This window comes from Montipora capricornis, chromosome 6 (genome assembly GCF_036669925.1).
Source record: "Montipora capricornis isolate CH-2021 chromosome 6, ASM3666992v2, whole genome shotgun sequence".
Classification (NCBI taxonomy): domain Eukaryota; kingdom Metazoa; phylum Cnidaria; class Anthozoa; order Scleractinia; family Acroporidae; genus Montipora; species Montipora capricornis.
In genome coordinates, this window is record NC_090888.1 from 48389257 (window position 1) to 48411756 (window position 22500).

The 22500-nt window shown below is 39.0% G+C and overlaps 1 protein-coding gene across 1 annotated transcript in view; it reads right to left on the reverse strand.

Moving 5' to 3' along the window:
• Positions 1 to 22500, reverse strand: part of LOC138052343 (uncharacterized) — a 39535-nt gene that overhangs the window by 5422 nt on the left and 11613 nt on the right. The window contains exons 3-5 of the mRNA XM_068898798.1: positions 15281 to 15386; positions 7345 to 7460; positions 4660 to 4759 (exon numbers count right to left, since the gene is read on the reverse strand). Of these exons, the coding sequence (XP_068754899.1) occupies positions 4660 to 4759; positions 7345 to 7460; positions 15281 to 15386 (322 nt within the window). The remainder of the gene's footprint in view (positions 1 to 4659; positions 4760 to 7344; positions 7461 to 15280; positions 15387 to 22500) is intronic.

The following is a 22500-nucleotide window of genomic DNA, read 5'->3' on the forward strand; positions in this document are numbered from 1 at the left end:
GCTAATTGAACAGAAAGAAGGCTCATTTGGAGTTGAGAGCTCAATGAACAATGAGGTACGCGAATTGAAGGAGTACACAATAGAGATCCTCGCATCAGTGAAAGAGAATCCAGGTGATTTCAAAAATAGAGAAATCGACACCAGAACGAAAGAAAAGACAAAAAAGAAAGACTTTGATAACATCAAAGGAGTCATAGATGAGTTAATGAAGCAGGACATGTTATCTCCTGAAGAAAAGCCCTTTGAATATTTGTAGATAGCGAATTGTATCCTCTAATTTGTGGTGACAGCATTCTCAAGTTATGCAAAGGATCGAAAAAGCCTCCAAATAGCCAACAAAAGAGCACCCAAGACAAGGAGGAAAAGAGAAAAGAGGAATATGAGAGCAAAGCTGGAACAATCAGGAAAGAGCTATCTATTGCTAAAGTGGAATTGGACAGGTTAAAGGAGAATAGAAAGATCACCAAAAGAGGAAGGAAGAACAGCAAAATTCTTCAAAAGGAATGCAACAGTATATCATTGCCGAGCTTGGTGGCTTACATAGAGAAAAAGAAGTCAGAACTTAGAAAGTTAAAGGCAAGGTTTTGCACAAGGAAAAAAAACAGGAGGAGTCAAGAAAAGCCAACAGACAATTCCTACCCTACCCTGGGCGTGTTTATCAGACATGGCGAGTAGAAATACAGACGACACTCTGCCAAAATTCCCGAGAAAAAGCACTACCAACAACGAAACGAAGGAAGACGTGTTTGAAAACAGCGGTCAGGCGAGCAGCTTCTGGCGTGACCTCTGGGAGCAAAAAGGTACAGGAAATTGCAATGCTGACTGGTTGAAAGAGATCAAGAGAGCAATAAATGACCAAGTCCCTCCCCCTGTGGAGGATAAAGTTATTCTGACAGTTTCACAAGTTAAAAATGTGTATAGATCTTGCAAAAGAAGAGAAATTGGAGCGCACCTGGACCAGAAAGGCTGGTAAATTACTGGTGAAAAAGAGCGCATGTACTTCACGAGGATGTGACCGAAGAATTTCAAGCAATCGTGGGAGGCCAACCAGAGTATTCCTTGTGGTTTGTGGCGGGAAAACCATCCCTCACTCTAAAGCAAGACAAGTTTTCAAGTGATAATCAAAGGCCATTCACATTTTTGAATAATGGTTATAAGTGGTGCACTTCATGTTTGTTGGACCGTATCGATACCCACCTAAACCAATACGATTTTATGGAATTAGAGCAAAGAGGAGCGAAAAAAGGATGTGGTGGAACAATTGATAATTTGCTAATAGATAGGATGGTTTTGCAGGACTGTCCTCGAAGAAAGCGCACCCTTAGTATGGCATAGATTGACATAAATAAAGCGTATGATTCAATTAGTCATGACTGGCTGAACGAAATGATATAACGCACCGTTTTCCAACGAGGCTAAAAGAGGTAATTCGCTGCTTGACCTCATGTTGAAACACACGAATTGTTGTAAGAACAAAGCAGGGGTATGAACAATCAGGCATCATTAAATTTAACAGAGGACTCCCTCAAGGTGACGCTCTCTGCCCCCGACACTTCACTTTCTGTTTAGGTCCTGTGGCATGGTTGAACTATATGAGCAGCTTCTACCTACACGGGTATACCATGGGAAGAAAACTCGAATAGGCCCGAATGATGAAATGCCATGAAAAATTTGTAATAACAGCCTCAAAACAGTCCAACATAAGCTCTCTGGGTGTTCCTGCTTTTTCCCAGAGTAAGCACCTATGGAGACATAACGCAGCCTTAAAGATTGTGTTTTTTGAAATGCTTAAAGATCCGGAGCTCGTAGATAAGATCGCACCGTGGTGTTTTCCTGTTTAACCCGAAACACAAGTAAGAAAATGGAAAGGTGGAGGCTTTTTGGGATGTTCCAGTGTTTGGAGAGAGCACAGAATTGAAAGCAAATCGTATTGACGCTCGAATTATTAACCATGACGAGAAGAAGTTTATTACGCGAGAAATGAGTTGAGAACCGTAAACGAAAAAATCAAGAAAAAACTGCTAAGTACACACCCTTGCGATGGGAACTGAAAAACAGTACCCAGGATATGCTGTAGAACAATATAAGATCATAATGAACGTCCTCGGGGGATGGTCTAAAGAACTGGATCAAGAGATGAGGGAGCTGATGGGAAAGAAAGGAAGAGTGGTATTAGAAAAGATGCAGAAAGCAGTCATTTCAAGTACTTTGAATATGGCATGCGCACGCCCTAGTCTGCCAAGGCATTGAAATATCAATTGAATAGTTTAAGAATATTGATTGAATAATTTATATCCTCTGCTACTTTTGGCCTATTTGAAGCTTTTAATTTAGATGCATTTCGTCTGACCTATGTCCTATATTATAACATATTGAAGATATTATCAAATTAGTGCTTTAGGGTCGTTATTAAGGATATCACTGAAGTGATGAGTGATTGCTTAGGGTTTAGTTTAGGTTTTTAAAACACTATATCAGGAAATTAATTTATTAGATAATTAATTAAGTAGGGTTCATCGAATCGTTTTGATCAAGAATCTTTTTAGATTTTTCCTAAGATTGGGCCAGAATCATAGGTTTTACTTTGTTTATAGGCTTTATCATTTGTTTTTTTAGGTTTTAGCAGATACAGTAAAAGTCTTCAATATGTTAAATTAGCGGCCCCTAGGCTACGCCTTACGCGCCCTATAGAACCTTGACCGCTTATTGGAGCATTCATACGTATTTACTGCCCATAATAACAATAATAATACTACTACTACTAACAATAATAATGATAATAATGATAATTAGTAATTAATAATTAATAATAATATTAATTAATACCAATAGTATTATTAATATTAGTATTAGTAATATGAATTTATTAATAATTAATGATAATATTGAATGGTAGCAACAAAATCAAAGCAGTAAACACATGGGCGGTATCCTTGCTATGATATGGAGCAGGTGTGATTGGATGGACGAAAGAAGAACTGCAAAGCATGGATAGAAAGACCAGGAAAGTGATGACAATGGATAAGGAGCTACACCCAAGGAGCGACACTGCAAGGATATATGAACCAAGGAAGAGAGGAGGCAGAGGACTTATTAGTTGCAAAGCTTGTGTCCGGGGGAGGGAAGAAAACAATCTGGGTTGGTATGTAGGGAGACGTAATGAGGCGTTGTTAAGGAAAGTGGGAGAGAGAGGAACAGTGAAGACGGATGAGGCAAAGAAACCAAGAGAATATAAGAAGAGTGCAAAGCAGGAAACAGAAACCAAATGGAAATGGAAGCAAATGCATGGGCAGTATGTTAGAGACTTGACGGGAGTGGACTGGGATAAAACATGGCGGTGGATGCAGAAGGGAGACCTCAAAGGGTGTACAGAAACATTGATCTGCGTTGCCCAAGAGCAAGCTTTAAGAACTAATTGTATCAAGTTCCACATAAACAAGAATATAGAATCTCCTACGTGTAGGATGTGTGGAGAGAAAGGGGAAAGTGTAAACCATCTAACAAGTGAGTGCAGCAAGTTGGCAAAACGTGAATACAAGAGGCGTCACGACAATGTTGCACGGTATGTGCATTGGCAACTGTGTGGAAAGGCAAACTTGAGCAGACCGATAACTGGTACAAACACAATTCAGAGCGAGTGTTAGAAAACGAAGGTTTCAAAGTTCTGTGGGATTTCAATGTACAGTGTGACAGGATAGTTGAAGCTCGAAGACCGGACATTATCTTTGTTAAAAAGCAAGCAAAGGAGGCAATGATCATTGACGTCGCCATTCCCTGGAATGCGCGAGTAAAAGACAAAGAACTGGAGAAAATAGAGAAGTACCAACTTAGGGAAGAAATAAGAAAGTTATGGAAGCTGAAGAAAGTCACTGTAGTGCCAGTTGTGATCGGAAAATTAGGGGCTGTACCTGATAAGTTTGACAAACACATCGAAAAGCTTGCCACCACCATCAGACTTGAAGTGATCCAGAAAACTGCTCTGTTGGGAACGGCTACACTCCTAATAAGAAACGTCTTATTCCTTTAGAGAATCAGGAGAGGACTCCCTTGGAAACTTTAGGAACTTGTTGTTACTCGCTCTCAAGGGAAACAATTGACCAGGCAAGGCCTGTGATGTTACATAGCAATAATAATAATAATAATAATAATAATAATAATAATAATAATAATAATAATAATAATAATAATAATAATAATAATAATAAGAGAAAATAATAAGGCAATAAACATAAAATATAACAATTTATAAGTGAGAATACAGGTCTAAAAAGTTGAAAAGGGAATAAAAACTATGATGGAAGTCTTTAACAAATTACACATCCGTTTAAATTAAAGCAACAATCTGCAGCCTGATTGAAAAAGAGAAGATCACTTTGTGCGGTGATACGATCTCACTCGAGCAAAAGGTACAACGACACTAAGAATGAATGACATTGCCCAGCAATGCATTTCTTCACGAACTTTAGAGCGTGAACTCCATGTCCCTCTTTATGCTTGCTTAGGCTTTGACTTCTATGGTGGATTGTGTTTGGAAAAAGGAAAAAGCACATGCTTGTTAGAACAAACAATTGCAGATATATAGTTATTTTTTATGGCGATGCATAACAACATTGCCTTGACAACATAACAACAAGGTTATTTCATTTTAATCCAACTTACCCTGACGTTCCCTTTACGTTCAAGTAATTCAAAGTTCGGCTTTCCTGTCATTGAAGGATCACATTTGAAGATGACATGGACCTCCCAATTGCGAGAGTAACTGGAAGATTTTCAAAGGATTTACATGTAATTTAGGAATTTGCAGGTGTTTTCTTTTTTTTTTTTTCTAATGCTGTGTAGTATTCTCTAGGGAGCGGCGTGGCCTAATGGTTAGGGCGTTGTATTTACAATCAACTTTCTTTCACTGGCAGGATTTGTCTTCGGTGGTCTGGAATACCATATTTTGCTGGTGGTAATTTAGTGATTCTAGGGTAGTCCCAGGGCTTTTTGAGGATAAACGGACAAAATTGAAATTTTAAAGGAACTGCCAAACTGGGGCCAATTTCTCGAAGCCTGTCTAGCGCTAACCGCTATCGAAACCTATACGTTTCCATCGCATTTAACGCTTGTTAGCGCTAACTATGCTTCGAGAAATCCGGGCCTGGTCGTTAGCCACCAAAGGACTGGGACTATCCAGAGTCCACTGGAAACTTGCCACTAGAAAAATAGTTTATTACATGAAAGTCGTCACTCTGCAGGCAAGCCTGTTTCCCTCCAGTTTACCTAGTTCGAGTTGAGATTTTTTCTGCTTGTTATGTTTCACTCATACTCTTTCTTTCCATGCTCGCCGTTTTGAAGCAAATTTGAGTGTTTATATCATTACTAGTATCATTAATATTTGACCATTATCACTTTTTATTAGCATTAATATTACAATTTTACACCACAAAGACCACGTTAAATAAGACAATTATATTATTACTGTGCAGGATAATCGCCGGTAGGTTATCCTTGTCGTCTGCGATCTATCCGCAACCTTTGATTATCCGAATCGGGTTTGAGGTGGTTTGTCCCAAATTGAGAACTTGTTCATGTTTAACTTTACTCTTCCGAGAAATGGTACACGCGGTTAGTTTCAGAGAGGCGTAAGAATTACTCGTGGCAACATAGTTAATAGAGGAGACTGGTTTTGAAGCTCGGCAAACATCAAAGGAGCAAACAAAGATGCCAAGATTTAGGTTGGAAAGTCCACGACCGTGCACAATCTTTTGTTTTGCGCTCATACACTATGCATAAATTACGTAATCAACACGTTTCTATTGGTTAGTTCCTCAGTACGGAGTAACCAACTATTGTGTTTTGTGCACGGTCAAGGCCAAAAATGAGAACAAAAGCATACAACAAAGAAATTTGTCGGGTTTCATTACCATTCCGCTATATTAACTATGGTGGCACACCCGAGAGAAAACTCTAGAAGCTTTCCCGTTTCAAACGACTGGTCGTATAAACTTTGAGGACCCACACCCACACACTTCCATGTTTCACATTTTAAGAAGGGCATTTTTCCGTAAATAAACCGTGCTCTGACAATCATGTCGATCTTTTGTAAAACGCCAAAATCAGAAAGAACCCAACTATGATTGAGACTTTAACAACACAAGTAGGTAAAAAAAAGGCGTTATTTCCAGTGTGGGTTTCAATGAGAAGAAATGGAGAAGTCATCCCCGCTCTTAACTGGACAATCTAAGCAACCATGTGCAAGGATCACTTCTCCATTTCGCCTATAACCCGCACTTCAAATAAACACATTTCTTTCATCGAGTCCTTTTACGGGAACACATAAGCCCAACCAATTGACCTGCACCCAACTGAGTGGCTTCATAGCTCAGCATAGCAGCGGCATAGCAGAGGTCATGGGCTCGGTTCGCGTTAAAGACACCTCAATTGTGGCTAATGAGACAATTGCATAAATTGCCCACTGAGTTGAGTGAGAGGATCATTTCTCCATTTCGTCAAGTAGATCAAGTACACAAGAACTACATATGCTGTCGGTCAAATCCGGTCTTGGGTTGAATCCGTTTTTGCCTAGGTTAAATTGATGATCCGCATTTTACCTAGGTTGAATGTGCACCTTTCCTAGTTTAAAGCAGCTATCAATGCCCAAAAAAGAAGGGAAACATCTATACCTTCCCTCAAGCTCTGTCTGTTTCGTATCATCTTATCGGTTTCTGTATTCATACACTTATCCATTGAGTCTCAACATTACAACTAACATAAAGTAAGGGAACAAAGAACTATTACAGTACAATGCGCTTACCGGTACTCGAACTCGGACTCTCTAGATGTATAGTCTTGTATTTGACCACTACACTACAACGACGAACATGCTAGACCCAACATAGTTTCTTTCATTATTTACTTTTGTATAATAATTTTTATTGATTCCATGTATAATAACTAAAACTAATCCTTACCTAAAATCAAAATTTATGAACTGTTTTCGGGATTTTCCGAGGTTAAAATGTCTATAAAAATCGACGTTTCGATCCGCCATATTGAAAATTTTTAACAACCCGAAGAAGACCAGTAAAACTGATCGAAACGTCGATTTTTATAGAGATTTTAACCTCGGAAAATCCCGAAAACAGTTCATAAATTTTGATTTTAGAAATATGAGGTGAAAGTTTCAGAGATACGATTAATCCTTACCTGACCCTAATTTTTATCTACGCTTAGTTTAGGTTCCAAAAAAAGTTTCTTTAATTCATCGGAGTGCGCATTCAAGCTAGGTAGAATGAGGTTCACCAATTTACTCTAGGTAAAAACAGATTCAACCCGAGAACGGATTTTATCGGCAACACATACTCCGGATTTTTGTATTCCAGGCGAAATGTCCTGAACTCTCTTTCATATCCACATCTTTCAGTGCTAGTCCTACCAATGTTCTGGTAACTCGCACCATTTGTATCCCACATGCAAACCTGAAAATTGAAATGTAATCAAGAGTCAGTCAATAAAAAATGAATGTATCAATGTGAAAGTGTGAAGAAAGAAGATTGATCATTTTATCAGTTCAAGACGGTTTGAGAGAAGTCCAATTATGTGGATGAACAAAGAAAACATAGTTTTTAGTTTGTTTGTTAAGGTCTTTAAACAATAGCTGATTAATGTGGACCAACGTTATTGAAAATGAATATTAAAATCGTGTCGTAAGCCACTGAAAGCTCCTCTTTGCTGTTATGAAGCACATTTTTTTCCTTAAGAGAAGGAGTATTAACGTATAAATAATGATGATGATGATGAAGATCCTGAGCCACATTGGTGGGAGGTTAGTGTTCTTACCACTGCGCCATTTGAGTTCCATGAAAATCCGTTTATAACATGCAGTGGGGCAACCAAAGCGATGGGAGTTGTGTTGGGGCTTCAGTGTGAAACGTTTAATGACGTTCGCCGATTTAGAAAGTCAAGCCCATGTTCTGAGTGAAAGCTCAATAGCAGCTAAAGATTGAACATGCTGGATTCAGTCTTCTGGAAATGTTATGAATAAGATAGTTAATCTAAATCTTGCATGTTGACAAAATGATGAAATCGTCAGTACAGAATTCCCAGCATCGGTATGCTGGAAATGCCTGAAATTTCTTTTTCTTTCAGCTGTTCTTTGTACGAGAATCATCCGCGGATGTCAATTTTTTTAATTGTTTCACGGTTTTCATTTTAGCAACCTAGAGGGAGGTCACCGCATTATGCACAACGCTGGTAATTTCGAAACTTTGCAGCTGGTTGCCTGTTTAGCTTGTAAGAGGAGGGCTAAATTTTACTTGGCCACATTAATTACAAGACTGGTTTTCACAAGTATTTTCCTCTCGCTACGGTAGTGTTTCCCTCTCCCATGGCCAACTGGTTTCACTTTGTCATCCAGGGGCACCCAACGAATCTGTTTCTCATTTTATCTGTTCCCCAGATGAATCTTGCTGACTGGACTATTTCGTTGAGCTGTTTGGGAAATGTCCTATTGCTAGACGCTTCGGCTGTGAATTAACGACTTTTTATTGCATTCCTGGCTGGGAAATAAACTGAATTTGATCAGCTGGCTGGGAAACCAACCAATTTTAAACGCGTTCCAAACTAAATTGTGGCATTACATTTTTCAAAATTTCAGGCTAATTACTTAGATTCAGTCGGAATAGCTTATTCTAACGGGTAATCCTGTAATTTCTGTCGGATTAATGTATTTAAAGCAAGGAATTTTAGGGGTTTCTGCGGAAAAAAGGGTAAAAATGTCAAAAACGTACATCAAGATATTACACGGAGTTTGAAAATTGCTTCCTTAAACAGGAGAGAATTTTCTATATGTAGTCGTAATCTCAAAATCGTGTTAAAATTGAGCAGAAAGAATTCTTGTTTCCGTCGGATGCCCAAATTTTCTAAGAGCAAATCACTGGTTCTATTTTATCTCGAGATTTTGGGACGATCGTAACTCGGAAATAATAAGGAATAGCTTCTTCGAAGCATTGCGACCGCCAACCTTTGAATTTCGGAGCCCCAAAACCACCCAAAGAAGTTTCCGAATTTCGGAACCCCAAAACCAGCCAAAGAAGTTTCCGAATTTCGGAACCCCAAAACCAGCCAAAGAAGTTTCCGAATTTCGGAACCCCAAAACCAGCCAAAGAAGTTTCCGAATTTCGGGACCCCAAAACCAGCCAAAGAAATTTCCGAATTTCGGAACCCCAAAACCAGCCAAAGAAGTTTCCGAATTTCGGAACCCCAAAACCAGCCAAAGAAGTTTCCGAATTTCGGAGCCCCAAAACCAGCCAAAGAAGTTTCCGAATTTCGGAACCCCAAAACCAGCCAAGGACGTTCCCAAGTTTCGGAACCCCAAAACCACTCAAAGACATTTTGGAATGTAATTTACCTTCAAATCTCGTTATTAAAAGACCGATTACAACGATTAAGACTTAAGTCGCGGCAATTTCCTAAAATTCAAGAAAACATTTTTTTTTATTTACGGTATGACAGACAGAAAACTGCGTTTAGTCGTTCAATGCAAACCGAAGAACAGAAGTTTAAATTCAAAAAATGAACTGACATGCCATTGTTTTGAAATTATCCCTTTGCTTATAAAATAGTAACGCCTGCCTTAAACTAAAGCTATGCACACCTTTCTGAGCTCTTTTAATACTTTCACGCACATTTTCCGTACCCTCTTGCTTCAAAAAATTTTCAGCTGTTAGTAAAAAAAAATGCCAGTCACTGCTCTCAGTTTCCACGCCAGCACTCACTTTCACACTGAAACTCCTAGTCTCAATCTATATGATAAAAACCATGATTTTGGCAACGTGAAATCAGTTTTGTTTTATCATATTTAACTCAATTCGTAACCACTAGAACGGCAATGCTGGGTAGTTGTCACAGAAGTACACAACAGAGAAATAAGTTAAGTTTTCATGACAGAATGCTGCCGTTTGTCACTGGCACAATCATGGCACTTAATCGTCTGAGTACACAAGTGAAACCGAGCGGATAGACTTGCCACAAGTCGACCTCACGATAACCCCAGAAGTGATTCTTCGTACACGAAGTGAATGAGCGAGCGACGAAGTCGCGAGAGGTCGACTTGTCTCGCTTGCAAAGTTTTCATTTGCGTCTCGCGCCAAAAAGGGGATGACGTCATTCGCAAGCACTGAACTTGATGGCGCAATAGACCAATTCGGCTAACTCAATGTTGTACCCAATTCAAATCTCTCGGGGTTAAGATTCTTTGTGTGTTGAATTTGCATGACAATGAAGCATTCATATTTAAATGATATGGAAATTCTTGGAACAAAATGTTTTATTCCCAGAGGATTTGAATTGGGTACAACATTGAGTTCGCCGAATTGGTCTATCCGACGAAAACGGTCGAACAAGTTTGTTTCTACCAAATCGAAAGAGGAAATTTGTTAACTTTGTGCTAAAGGTATCAGAAACAAAGATGAAATAAAACGAAAGCTTTTTTTCAATCTCGAGTCGCCGCTTGGAAAGGAGATCTCCAGTGGTATTTTCTGGATCAACACTTGTGCCGTGATTTGTGCTGATAGAAACGAAAGACTAATTTTATATATTCGAAAGATTAGCAAGTAAGGGAAAGCTTCGAATCGTCAAGAAAGTCAATTGATTTCACTCATGAAAGATCAGGTACGCTTCAGGTGTAGGAGACGTACTAGACCGGGATTAAAAGATACATCTTAGTGAAACTTAAGCTTACCATTTAGCGATGCAATGACTCTCGTCGATGAATACACAAGCATTTGAAAATTTTTTGTTCCATTCGACGAAAAATGTGTTGATAGTCGTTGAGAATCGCCTCGGGACTTCCAGACACCCGTTTATACTTAAGATTTTACATGTGTAAATGTGTTGTCTCCTAAATAGCGACCGGCTAGAGACCAAATCTTTCGTGAGTGAAATCAGTGGAAGAATTGCGAAGACCATAGCATTGCCACCCGCTCCAAGTGAACGACCAAAAGCGTACGGGACTAGTTCAAAAGTCAGACTTTTCCCAGCTCCGGTTGGAGAAGACACAAACAGATATATGCAAGACAGATATTCTTCAATTATTTTCCTCTGATGGTCGCGTAATTTGGAATATCCGGTAGCCTTAGTAGCATGTTTGAAAATCACGCTTCACTGCGTGTGGCAAATTTTGATTGACAACTCTATCCCCTGGGGTCCACGACGACTACTCTGATTGGCCTAGCTCAGCGACCCGTTTTTGGGTCGCTAAATTGGCGCCAATCAAGTATGAAAAGTCCTTCGTTCCGCGCGTAACTAGACGAAGGACTTTTCGAAAGTCTACCGAGCGGATAACTTCGAACATCAGCCAGCATAGATTCAGTCTTATTGGAATCTGCAAATATTTCTGGATATTTGTGTTTGCACCAAACGGCATACTGGCCATACTCTAAAAATGCTGCTTTCGGGCCCCGAATCAACCAAAAAAACAACTATCAAATCAAATCAGTTTTTGTTTTAATTATGAAACGCGTTTCTCTCAGATTACCTTCAATCGCTCGTCTTTCTTGTGACTTCTTGAAGGGGAAATCACGGTTCAGAACATCACCAAGCTCTTTGTCATCCCTCTTTGGAGGACGGTTAGCGTTATCAATAACAATTTTCTTATTTTCATTTTCAACAAAATACCACTTGGTCTCACAAGGTTGCAAATGCCCACCGGTAGTCATCATCAATGATATTAGCTGAAAATCTTGAGAAGCCAAAAGAGCGTTGGAAACTAGGATTATTTTATCTGCACGGATCTGCTGATGCACGAGCTTCTTGATGGGACTCTCAAATCATACAAACGAGCCATCGTGCTATCCGCCCGTTTCAGGAGTTTTCCTTTGGGAATAACATTCATCTGAATGAACTTCGGTGAGTTAATTCAAATGTCAAGATAACCGGAAATTACTGATTTAGTGACCGTGAAATTAAAAACTAACGCACAGCCCTGTTCATCATTAAAAGTGTGAAAGCTGCAATAGATTCCTAGAAGTTAATAAACCCTAAAAAGAAAGGCAAAAGGCAAATTGCATTAAGTTTCTACTCTTTTCTTATGCTGTATAACGCTTTTTTCATAGTACCAGGGCCGCTTTCGTGGATGACAAATTGATTCCAGTTCATTTTCCCCACAGGTCTTTTATCCTCATGGGAGAGTGACACCTTTTACAAGGTCAGCCAGCGCTAAACGAAATATTCAAAGAGCCCCCCTTTTTATCTTACAAAAGAGGAAAATCCCTCAAATACGTTTTTATAGTCAGAGCTAAAATCGAGTAGGAAATAGAAAAACATTTGCGAGCCGATGGAGTCGTGCTGACCCATCAACACCTACCGCACTGTTTATCATTGTGCATTCGCATTCAAAAACCGGATGACACATTGAAACTTGCCGCCCAGTTTAGTTCACATCACGTCGTTGAAATTCAATGCTACAATACGGAAAAAGACCTCGTTTATCGTCCTGTAATAGCCCTGCTACTGTAGTGATCTTTTCAATCCTCATTTCGTTGATGGAATTAGTGAGGAGAGAGGAAGCAGATTCGGTCTTGTCTCAGTGCTTGTAGCCCAGATCGGTTGTGTTTCTCAGCTCTTGTAAATTCGGATACTTTGAATAAGATACGATGACAAGCAAGTCGCCGTGATCGAGTTGCACATCATCTATTGCGCTTTCAGTGGACAAACAAAAAGATTGATTTGAAGAGGCTAAAGGAAGATATGGTCAGGTATCCCACAATTTTATAGTTCAAGATGTTTCGATCAAAGTCAGCAATGGTGAGATGACAAAAAGGGAGTTCACTTTACCCCAGAAGTGACTAGCACATGGCATTTAGATGACAAAGAAGACAGCGCGAAATCGCGTCATTAGTTCAGTCGATGCTGATTTAGAAGAGGCTATGATTCCACTTGCCATTGAATGATCGTCAGTGCAGACCGCTCTTGAAAAACTCATCGCGGATTAGTTGGATGACATACCTGAGGTGAGTTCATACAAAGATGCGAATATATTCCCCTTCATTTAGAATAACAATGAACAAAGAATTTCAGTTGTAAAGGCCACACAGGCCTACACATTTGAAAGACTGAACTTGAAATTACAAGACAAGATCATGTTTAAGAGTCAACTATTTTGTTGAAAGTTCAAGATTAGATATACAATATTTTCAAGAAATGGTGTTATTTCAGATAATGGTGGCTAAATAAATTTTCATTGCAGAGAAAAGAGGAAGTGACAAAGCAGAATTTGCAGACCAGCTAAGAGAGAGAGAGAGAGAGAGAGAGCTGATTTGCTTGGAGGCACCCAGTAACATAATTATATGCATTTTTATGTCAATATTTAATTTTTTTCTTTAAAAAGGAATTTCACCCCTCAAACTGTTTTGAAAACATAAAGCGGTCTCTAAATGCATTCCAAGTTAGTAAACATCGTTTTTTTGTAAGATAAGAGTTGAGGGGTCCGAAATTCGGAAAAACCTTTCAAGTTAAGCATAGTTACTAACTATGAGTTAAGTGGTATGGTGGTATAATCATCGTTTTTTCTCGGATAAGAGTCGAGGTTCCGAAATTCGGATGGCATTCCAAGTTGAGTAGTAATCATTATTTTTTTGTCGAATAAGAGTTGGGGGTCCGAAATTCGGAGGGCATTTTAAGTGAACTAGTAATTATCGTTTTTTACTCTGATAAGATTTGAGGGGTCCGAAATTCGGAAAGCCTTTCAAGTTAAGTAGAAATCATAGTTTTTTGTCGGATACGAGTTGAGGGTTCCGAAATTTGGAAGGCATTTTAAGTTAGGTCGTAAGCATCGTTTTTTTGTCAGATAAGAGTTGAGGGGTCCGAAATTCGGAAGCCCATTTCAATGTAAGTTGGTAATGATCGTTTTTGCATTGAAAAGTGTAAGGGGTATCCGAAATTCGGAACGTCTTTTTGTAAATACTAAACTGTGTTCTAATATAGTTAGGTTTGCTCAATGGAAGAATAAAATGGTGATTTTTGACCGAATTGTGTTTTTTTAAATCGTGACTCGTGTAAACTTGACGGAGACCTTAATTTTCTCCGATGGAACACCCATCTTTACTTGGATTGGCAAAATTCCTCAGTGCGTTATGGTTGTTCTCCACCGAATTTCTCTAAAATGTAATGCCACAAATTAGTTTGGAACGCGTTTTTATCTAGCTGGCTAAATTTGAGCCCTCGATATGGTCACGTGATACTGGTCAGCGGATAGCTTGCTTTGACAGCTGTCAATTGACCATAACATGGATGTCCAATATCCAAGATATATGCTTCAAAATAGCGTGCTACTGGTCATATTGGCATACATGGAAGGGTGGACGTACGGACGGTCTATGGCGTCATAGCTATAAAACTAAAATTTCTGGCATCGAAGGGTTACCACAATTTTTTAATTATGGTGTTCCGTGCGTAGCTCTGCTATAACTGAACCCTCGACGCCGTATAAACTTATACTGGCTTCCAGTACATCTATCTGCATCGAATGCACTTGTAAGCAAAAAATTTGGACAGTTAAGGCTCTTTTTGGCCAGATAAGAATTTCAAAAGCGGTTTAGTAAGCTCGAACCTGCGAAATTTGGCAAAATCTCCTACAGGGATTGAGTTAAGTATAACAATCTTTGTCTTGTTTGTCACGCGGTTTTGTATTGTGGCCGGCTACGGTCTGAATTCATCATTACTGTGGCGACTATCTCCACTAAATTAATAGCTTTCGATACATATGCTTTTTGTGTGAAATGGATGTTCAGTCGATAGCTGCTTTGTTTGACAGTCAAATTGCCGTAGAGTTTAAGAGAATCACTACACTTTAATTTGACTTTTCAATTAGCAATTTTTGCTGTTTTTTTAAACTTAAGAGAGAGGGTGTAAAGATTATCAGTCAAACGGAAAATATCGTGAAAGAGATTACTGTGCATGTAATTTCAGTTTTAGTTGTTGACTAAAATTGTTGGTTAGATGTTTGCAAAGCTTGTTTGCTTACTGCTGTCAACTCGGAGGTGTTTGATCACTGTAAACTGTATACACTAATGAAGGTTAATTTTGTACTTTATGAAGAAGCATAATTATTTCCATATACACTATATTGCTTTCTGGGATTAGAAACGGGAGCTCCGCTCTTAGGCTTGGCTAAATCTGTATATTAAACTCAACAAAATACTCTATCAGCGTATTTGCATAGGGATTTCCGTACTACACTCTATAACCTATCTATCCATTCGTTATTGAGCAATTCTGTTGAGGAAAGTTTATCCCTTACCGAGACATCACCACGACAGTTACTTCTATCTGCCGGTCCCAGAGAGAACGATCTACAGGGGTTATAGCTGTAGGAGTATCCAGGAGGGGGACTTTCAACTTTCAAACTGGTAAACGAATACACAAAACTGTTAATGTATGAATGCCAAAGAGACCATTGAAAATAGTCGATCGCCAAAATTTTTAACACCTGACTTTACAAGCCTTCAAGCTACCTTCCTACAGTGCCCTGTAAAGGAGATACTATCCAAAAACTATTCTTATCTAGCACAGTCACTTATTTATCTGGCAATATCACTTAATTATCTAGCACTGCTTCTTATTATCTAGCGATGCCACTTATCTAGTACTGCTACTAGCAATGCCACTTATCTAGTACTGCTACTTTTTACATGGCATGGTTACTTATTTATCTGACATTGGCTCTTAATTATCTAGCACTGTCAGTTTTTTTGCGGGCTCTTAGAAAGCATGTAATGAAGTGACACTGCTAGATGATGTGTGGCACTGCTAGATAATAAGTGGCACTGCTAGATAATTGAAGACTAATTGAGTGACACTGCTATATAATAAGTAGCAGTGCTAGATAAGTATGGTTTTTGGGATGCATGTCCCTTACCAGGCACCGTACATTCCACTTGATTGCAAGAACCGTGTGGATACGTACACTTACAGAAGACATCTCTGCGTGTAACAACGGGAAAAACGGATTTTAACTGGATGAAAAGTGGACCAACTTTACCTCCAACATCTCTCCTCCTATGATATAATTTTATCGTCTAAATGAGTATGATCCTGAGAACGAATGTGGTTTGCGACTAATTTTTCAATAAGTTAAGGAGGCTCGAAATAGTTTCTCCCTTTTTCAAACAAATAAACATATTCTGTTCTTAGATACAGTTAGGGTAATCATATCAAGACGAAATTTGGCCAGGGTATTAAGTACCCATCATAGATTTCTCACATTATATTTTCCTCCAAAATAACCTTACCATGGCAACGATGTTAGGCATTTCTTTGAGCCTTAAAATCAACATATGTTGTCTTTTTTGAAGAAACGGGACTGTGAAATTTCCCCATTCACCGTCACCAGATAATGATAGAAATACTCTCTAAAATATTTAAAAGTCAACAAAATCTGTAGGCCAGTTTTTCGGAAAAATCAGTTTTTTTTTGTCTCTAACTTTTTTTTTTTCATTTGAGAGACAAACGTTTTAAATTAATCTAAGCTAACATGCAAAAAATGAAAAAAAAAAATCACCTTCCGGAAGCAGAGATGTAAATGAGTAACGTTGCAAAATCAGGAAACATGAGGGGGTTTACACATGCGGCACCCACTCATTCGAGTCCGCGCGCGAGTGGAGCCACAGGCCAACAGAAACGGATTTAAGTGACAAATTAATTAAACCGTTTGTGTAGAAATTTCGTAGTTTTCGTGAATAGGAGATGTCTATTTATATTCTATATATATAGGAATTAGAAGAAAGGTGAGCGAAATTAGCGGTATTTGTTTATTTCTGGTGACCCATTTGAATCGTGAGCTGACGCGAGCAAGGAGGCTCGAAAGAGTTTTCAGCTAAGCGCGCGCGCGTAAGCCACACACGCAATTCGTAAGCTGCTCGCGTCAGCTCATGATTCAAATGGCTGACCAGAAATAAACAAATACCGCTAATTTCGCTCACCTTTCTTCTAATTCCTATATATATAGAATATAAATAGACATCTCCTATTCACGAAAACTACGAAAATTCTACACAAACGGTTTAATGGTAACGTAAATCCATTTGTGTTGGCCTGTAGCTCCACTAGCGCGCGGACTCGAATGAACGGGTGACGCATGGGTAAATGCTGATCTTGTAACCTCCTCATTTTTCCTGATTTTGCTACTTTACTCGTTTATATTTCTGCTTCCGGACGGTGAATTGTTATATTTTTTTGCATGTTAGCTTAGATTGATTCTAAACGTTTCCTTGCATACGGCGAGAGCTACTGAAATTTAAACTGACCAATCAGAATTCAGCGAGCGGGAAAAACTGTGCTATCCGATGTCACGCCAATTGTTTACATTCTGATTGGTTAGATATGTGGACATTCGCTCAGTCTTCGCTTGTGACTCTCTCGACTGTCGCTTCTTTGAACATGACGCATTGTTCTGACAATCAATTTGCCAATCCTCTTTATCCAGTTTATGGATTGGGCTAGCATGTGATTAACAACCAGGATCGCTTTTGAACTTTATTCTGTAGAAGAAGAAGACGTTGCTGAGTGAACATTTTTACGACGAAATCCCTTGGTTTCTTCAGCACCTTGATGTCCGATAACTGAGCCGCTCTAACGAGTGTTGGGTCAATCACATTTGGTCGTCTGACCTTAGGAAGTTCTTTCACCCCTTGTTTGTGTCCACCATGATCGAACTTCAGGTGAAGCGCTATGCTGCTTTATGCCAACTTCGATGGCTTGTGATGAGCTTGCCTGCTACCGAATTCGAAAAAATTGTTGTTGTATTTGGACAAGATTGGTGTTATCTGGTTGGAACTTAATAGTGAGGGGAACAATTTTTCGTTCATCTGCTGTGCCAAACAACGAACAATCCTGTTGGGTGTTCCACTTGCTTGGCGAGTCTTGCACGACCAACGTCTATCAGATCTGGAGTGGAGTTTTTTTTTTCAATGATTACAACTTGCGATCGTTCTGCTAACATCTACGTAGCATGCAGCACTTTTTTAGTGACTCGAGGATCCTGTTCTGCTGTTTCAAAAGGAGTCGTGCATTCTTGAGCAGTTTGTTCTTCAGTGCTTGTATTTTTTCGTTTGTTCCTTGTGGTGCAAAGTAACTTTGATGATTTGAAAGGACTTGAATCTGTACTTGAATTAGCGATTTACCGGTATGGCCAACAAGTGAATGGTACACAAAATTAGGAGAAACTGTTGGTTGAATAGACAATACTTGTAGACATAATTATCTACCCAGTTTAAGTACTAAGCTCAACAAGTTGTTTGGCTCCACAAGTTTCATTTTCAGGCCAGGTACCGAATTCACCGAGGTACTGGTACACTACCATAGCTCTTTGGAAATTGAATAGCTCCTTGATCACCTGGTTGCTTGAGAAGAAACTTGATGTGTTTGTTCTCTACATTGGTGAATGCAGCTACTAACTGTCCATTGTGGATAAACTCCAGACCAACTCTTCTTTCAATTTATTCTTTGTTCTTCGCAGGGCATCAACAATGGTGTCCCTTGTAAAATATTAGTTTAAAGGGTTTGTTAAAGTTATTTCCCATTTCATAGGGCACTGTGGTTGCCAGATTCACTTTCAAACTTATCATGGAAATGTAAATCAATACCAGTGAAAAGTCATTTCCTTGAATTGTTGATAGAAAATTAATTTAAATATATATTGAAACATCAGTTGAGGAATTGTTTTTTTCATCCCCACTTTATGAACCTAAAATACATTGCTGCAGTTTGTTTATTGCTTGTACCTTCAATGTCTTCATCGCATCAAATTATTTAATTTTTAGGTATTGTGTCAGATCTCCATAGAGACACTATCTTTATCTAAAAACTTAACTGGTTGCTTTTTGGAGCCCTTTTGTGGCATATTTAGATAGGCAGGAAATGTTCCACATTTTATGGTAAATAGTTCTGCATAGTTTTAAGGAATATTGCAGCCAAATCTAATTGAATGTGAGACATTTTGTGAATTTAAAGACTATTAATATTGTTTGCACTTGTTTTAAAAGACTTAGGTTGGCACTCAAAAGTGTTCCTTCAATAATCTTATTCTTTAAAGATTGCCTTGGGAGAATTGGATTAAGGCTAGTATTTTCTTCTAGCTTCTTTCCCCAGTGCCCTCTGAGAATGGAGTTAATTTGGTTTTGCCCAATGTTGAAAGATGAAACAATGCCTAAACCAGCTGCAAGGAACACCTCATGGTGCTTTTTTACAAACACGGGCACGAGGGTGCTCATAAGCATCTGAGCATTGTTTCGCATGCTAAAGTGTTATTATAAATAATTTATTTCTCTAAGAGAGTCTTCTTTTCATGTCGGTCATTCAAAAATTGTTGGAGCTGTTGGAGCTGTTGGATTAAAGAGGCAGAACATTTAATGAGGCTCTCCTTGGGGAGAGGGGTCCTTGTTCCCTTTAAATATTTGCTTGTGTTTCCTTGTTCCCCAAATTACTTTCAAACGTGTTCCCAGCTTTTTTATCCCTAAAATTTAAATATTGGTTTTCTTCTCTTGTTCCCTAAAATATTTTGATATTGTTACTCTGTTCCCCAGTTCAAATAAGCCATGTTCTCTTCTTCCCCCAAACCCCTGGGAGTGCCTCTTTGATGTTGATTCTCGTATTGGCCTAATAGTAATTCACTGTAGAATTGCAAGACACAGCAAGTTCTTATTTGGGAGTGAGGGAAAAGTTTTGAATAAATTTTCGCACAATACAAGAAACAAAATTTGACTGCACCTTCTAGATCTTTTCTTTTCGGAAATGAATCAGCTTGTTTGCACCTATCTGGCGACCTGCGGGAGGGCAAGCTCTAGAAGCTCTTCCTTAGTGAGCCTTCCGCTAAAAAACTTTCCAAGTCTGGCTTTCCGGTGTTAGGGGCCGAGGTTTTTATGCAAAATTCATCAGCGGCTTCCTTGCAGCTTATAAAGAGAGTTCCTTCGAGTAATGGTCAGTAAAAGGTTTGTAGTGCTTATACAAATTTTTGCAACTTGAAAATGTATGTTTACACGAAACACATATCAGCTTGACAATTTTTCTTTCCCGGTACCCCATTTAAAATTCACGTGAACGCTATTAATAGAGGGCCAGAAAACCATTTAAAACATTTTGTGGCGTTTTTTTTGTCAACAAACTTGGGTCGTCGGCGAGCAGAATTCGAACGTAAGCTGTTGTGCTTTGGCCGTTATTTGTGCTTTTTCTAACTATCCTAAGACGAATTCAGGCTAGCATTTTCGAATCAAGTGTAAGAAGATGGCAAAACCATATTGATAACACGAAACACATATCAGCTTGACAATTTTTCTTTCCCGGTACCCCATTCAAAATTCACGTGAACGCTATTAATAGAGGGCCAGAAAACCATTTAAAACATTTTGTGGCGTTTTTTTTGTCAACAAACTTGGGTCGTCGGCGAGCAGAATTCGAACGTAAGCTGTTGTGCTTTGGCCGTTATTTGTGCTTTTTCTAACTATTCTAAGACGAATTCAGGCTAGCATTTTCGAATCAAGTGTAAGAAGATGGCAAAACCATATTGATAATGTATTTAGTTGTACTGACTTCGCGAATAAACACTTTGGTAGCGTCGTTTCGACGGGATGGATAGATCGACAAAAACCGAAATGCCCTGTTTCCGGTGAAAGGGCAAATGATTGACAGGATAGCACGGTTTTGACTGCCGCGCGCACTGCGGGCGCGGGTTCCGTATGCAAGGTTGTCTTTCAATTTAAAAAAAAATCTGTAGGTGAAAAAAAAACAAGTTAGAGTCACACTTAAAAAACTGGTTTTTCCGAAAAACCGACCTACACATTTTGTTGAATTTTAAATATTTTAGAGAGTATTTCTATCATTATCTGGTAACACTGAACGGGAAAATTTCACCGTCCCTTTTCTTCTAAAAACACAACATACGTTGATTTTAAGGCTCAAAGATATGCCTAATATCTTTGCCATGGTAACGTTATTTTGAAAGAAGATATAATTTAATTTGAGAAATCTGCGATGGGTACTTTGACCCTGGCCAAATTTCGTCTTGATATGATTACCCTAACTATATCTAAGGACAGAATATGTTTATTTGTTTGAAAAAAGGAGAAACTATTTCGAGCCTCCTTAAGTCATCTCCAGAATGGCTACTTATCATGACTATGATACTCAGGCAGCGTGTACACGGTTTCACGACTTGGAAGAGTTTATGTTGCCGGTAAAATCCGTTCTCAGGTTGAATCCGTCTTTATCTAGGTTAAATTGGTGATCCTCATTTTACCTAGGTTGAATATACACTCAGATGAAGTCAAGATACTTTTTTCCACGAGCCTATATTAAGCCTAAAGAAAAATTATGGTCAGGTTAGGCTTCCTTTTGGTGATTTAGCGATTATTCACCGAAGTGGAGGTGGTTACTGGCGGATATTTACCGAGCCGTGAAGCTACCCACACTGAGGTGAATAGTTGTTTTAGTATAATTATACTAAAACATTGATATCAGATAATATAGCGCAAAAAAGATGATTTTAACTTTACTGCAACGATTACAAATATTTTCGAGCGCAAATTCCGCGCGCAAATGACCCAGAAAAGTCACATGATACTTCCAGCGATCAGATAACTGAAGAATTAAGTCGGAAAAAAATACACGGTAAGCAAAGTGAAAATACCTGTTCGACAATAGTTCTGTTCCTACTCGATACAATTTTTATTTCCTGCTGCTATCTCCAAAGTTCACATAGAAATAAAAACTGCAGTCGTAGAAGGTACCTCGGGAACGAAGCCATGTACAAGATTTTACGAGCCGTCTTGAGTGGACTCGAAAACAAACTGCTTTCCAGAACCAGAAGTAGTTGGAATTGCTGATGGCAAATGGTCTGAGGAACAACAGCCTTTTGAGTGACCGCTACAGCGTTCTTTTAGCTTTCGGACGGATCGAAGAGCTCGCCAAGCTTGTTGGACATTGTTTTTATTTGCTCGAATGTTGGTGTGTCGCAGTAACTCTGTATGGTGGTTTTGCTTTGATGGCCAATGAGTACTATAATTGTGTCGAGTTTCGATGTTGACAGCAGACAAAACCGTCACGGTGGTGGCTGTAATTGAGTGGTTTGTCAGGTGTGGTTTTATACCAGCTCTTGATGCAGTGCTCGAAATTAAAAAAAAGAATTCAGCGTGTCCCTGTTTCCAAAGACGCGCAACTAAACCCGTAAATTTGATTTCCCTGATAAATGCTTGTTTGCCCAAACTGGGAAATCCCCTGCAATTAAATGCGCGCCGTATCGCTTGGCGTTGGAGCTTGAGTATCCCACACAGTTCGCCACAGTTTTTTGTGGAAGTCTGGGTTTAAGTTTTGCCATTCTTCGATCTCCATCGCCAACATGTGAATTTTCCTATCTGACAATTTTTTGTAAAAGCCACAAATATTCAAAACACGGGAAAATACTCAACTGCTGCAAATCAATTATTGTTAACTTCACACTCCTATCACACATTGACAATAAAAAACCAT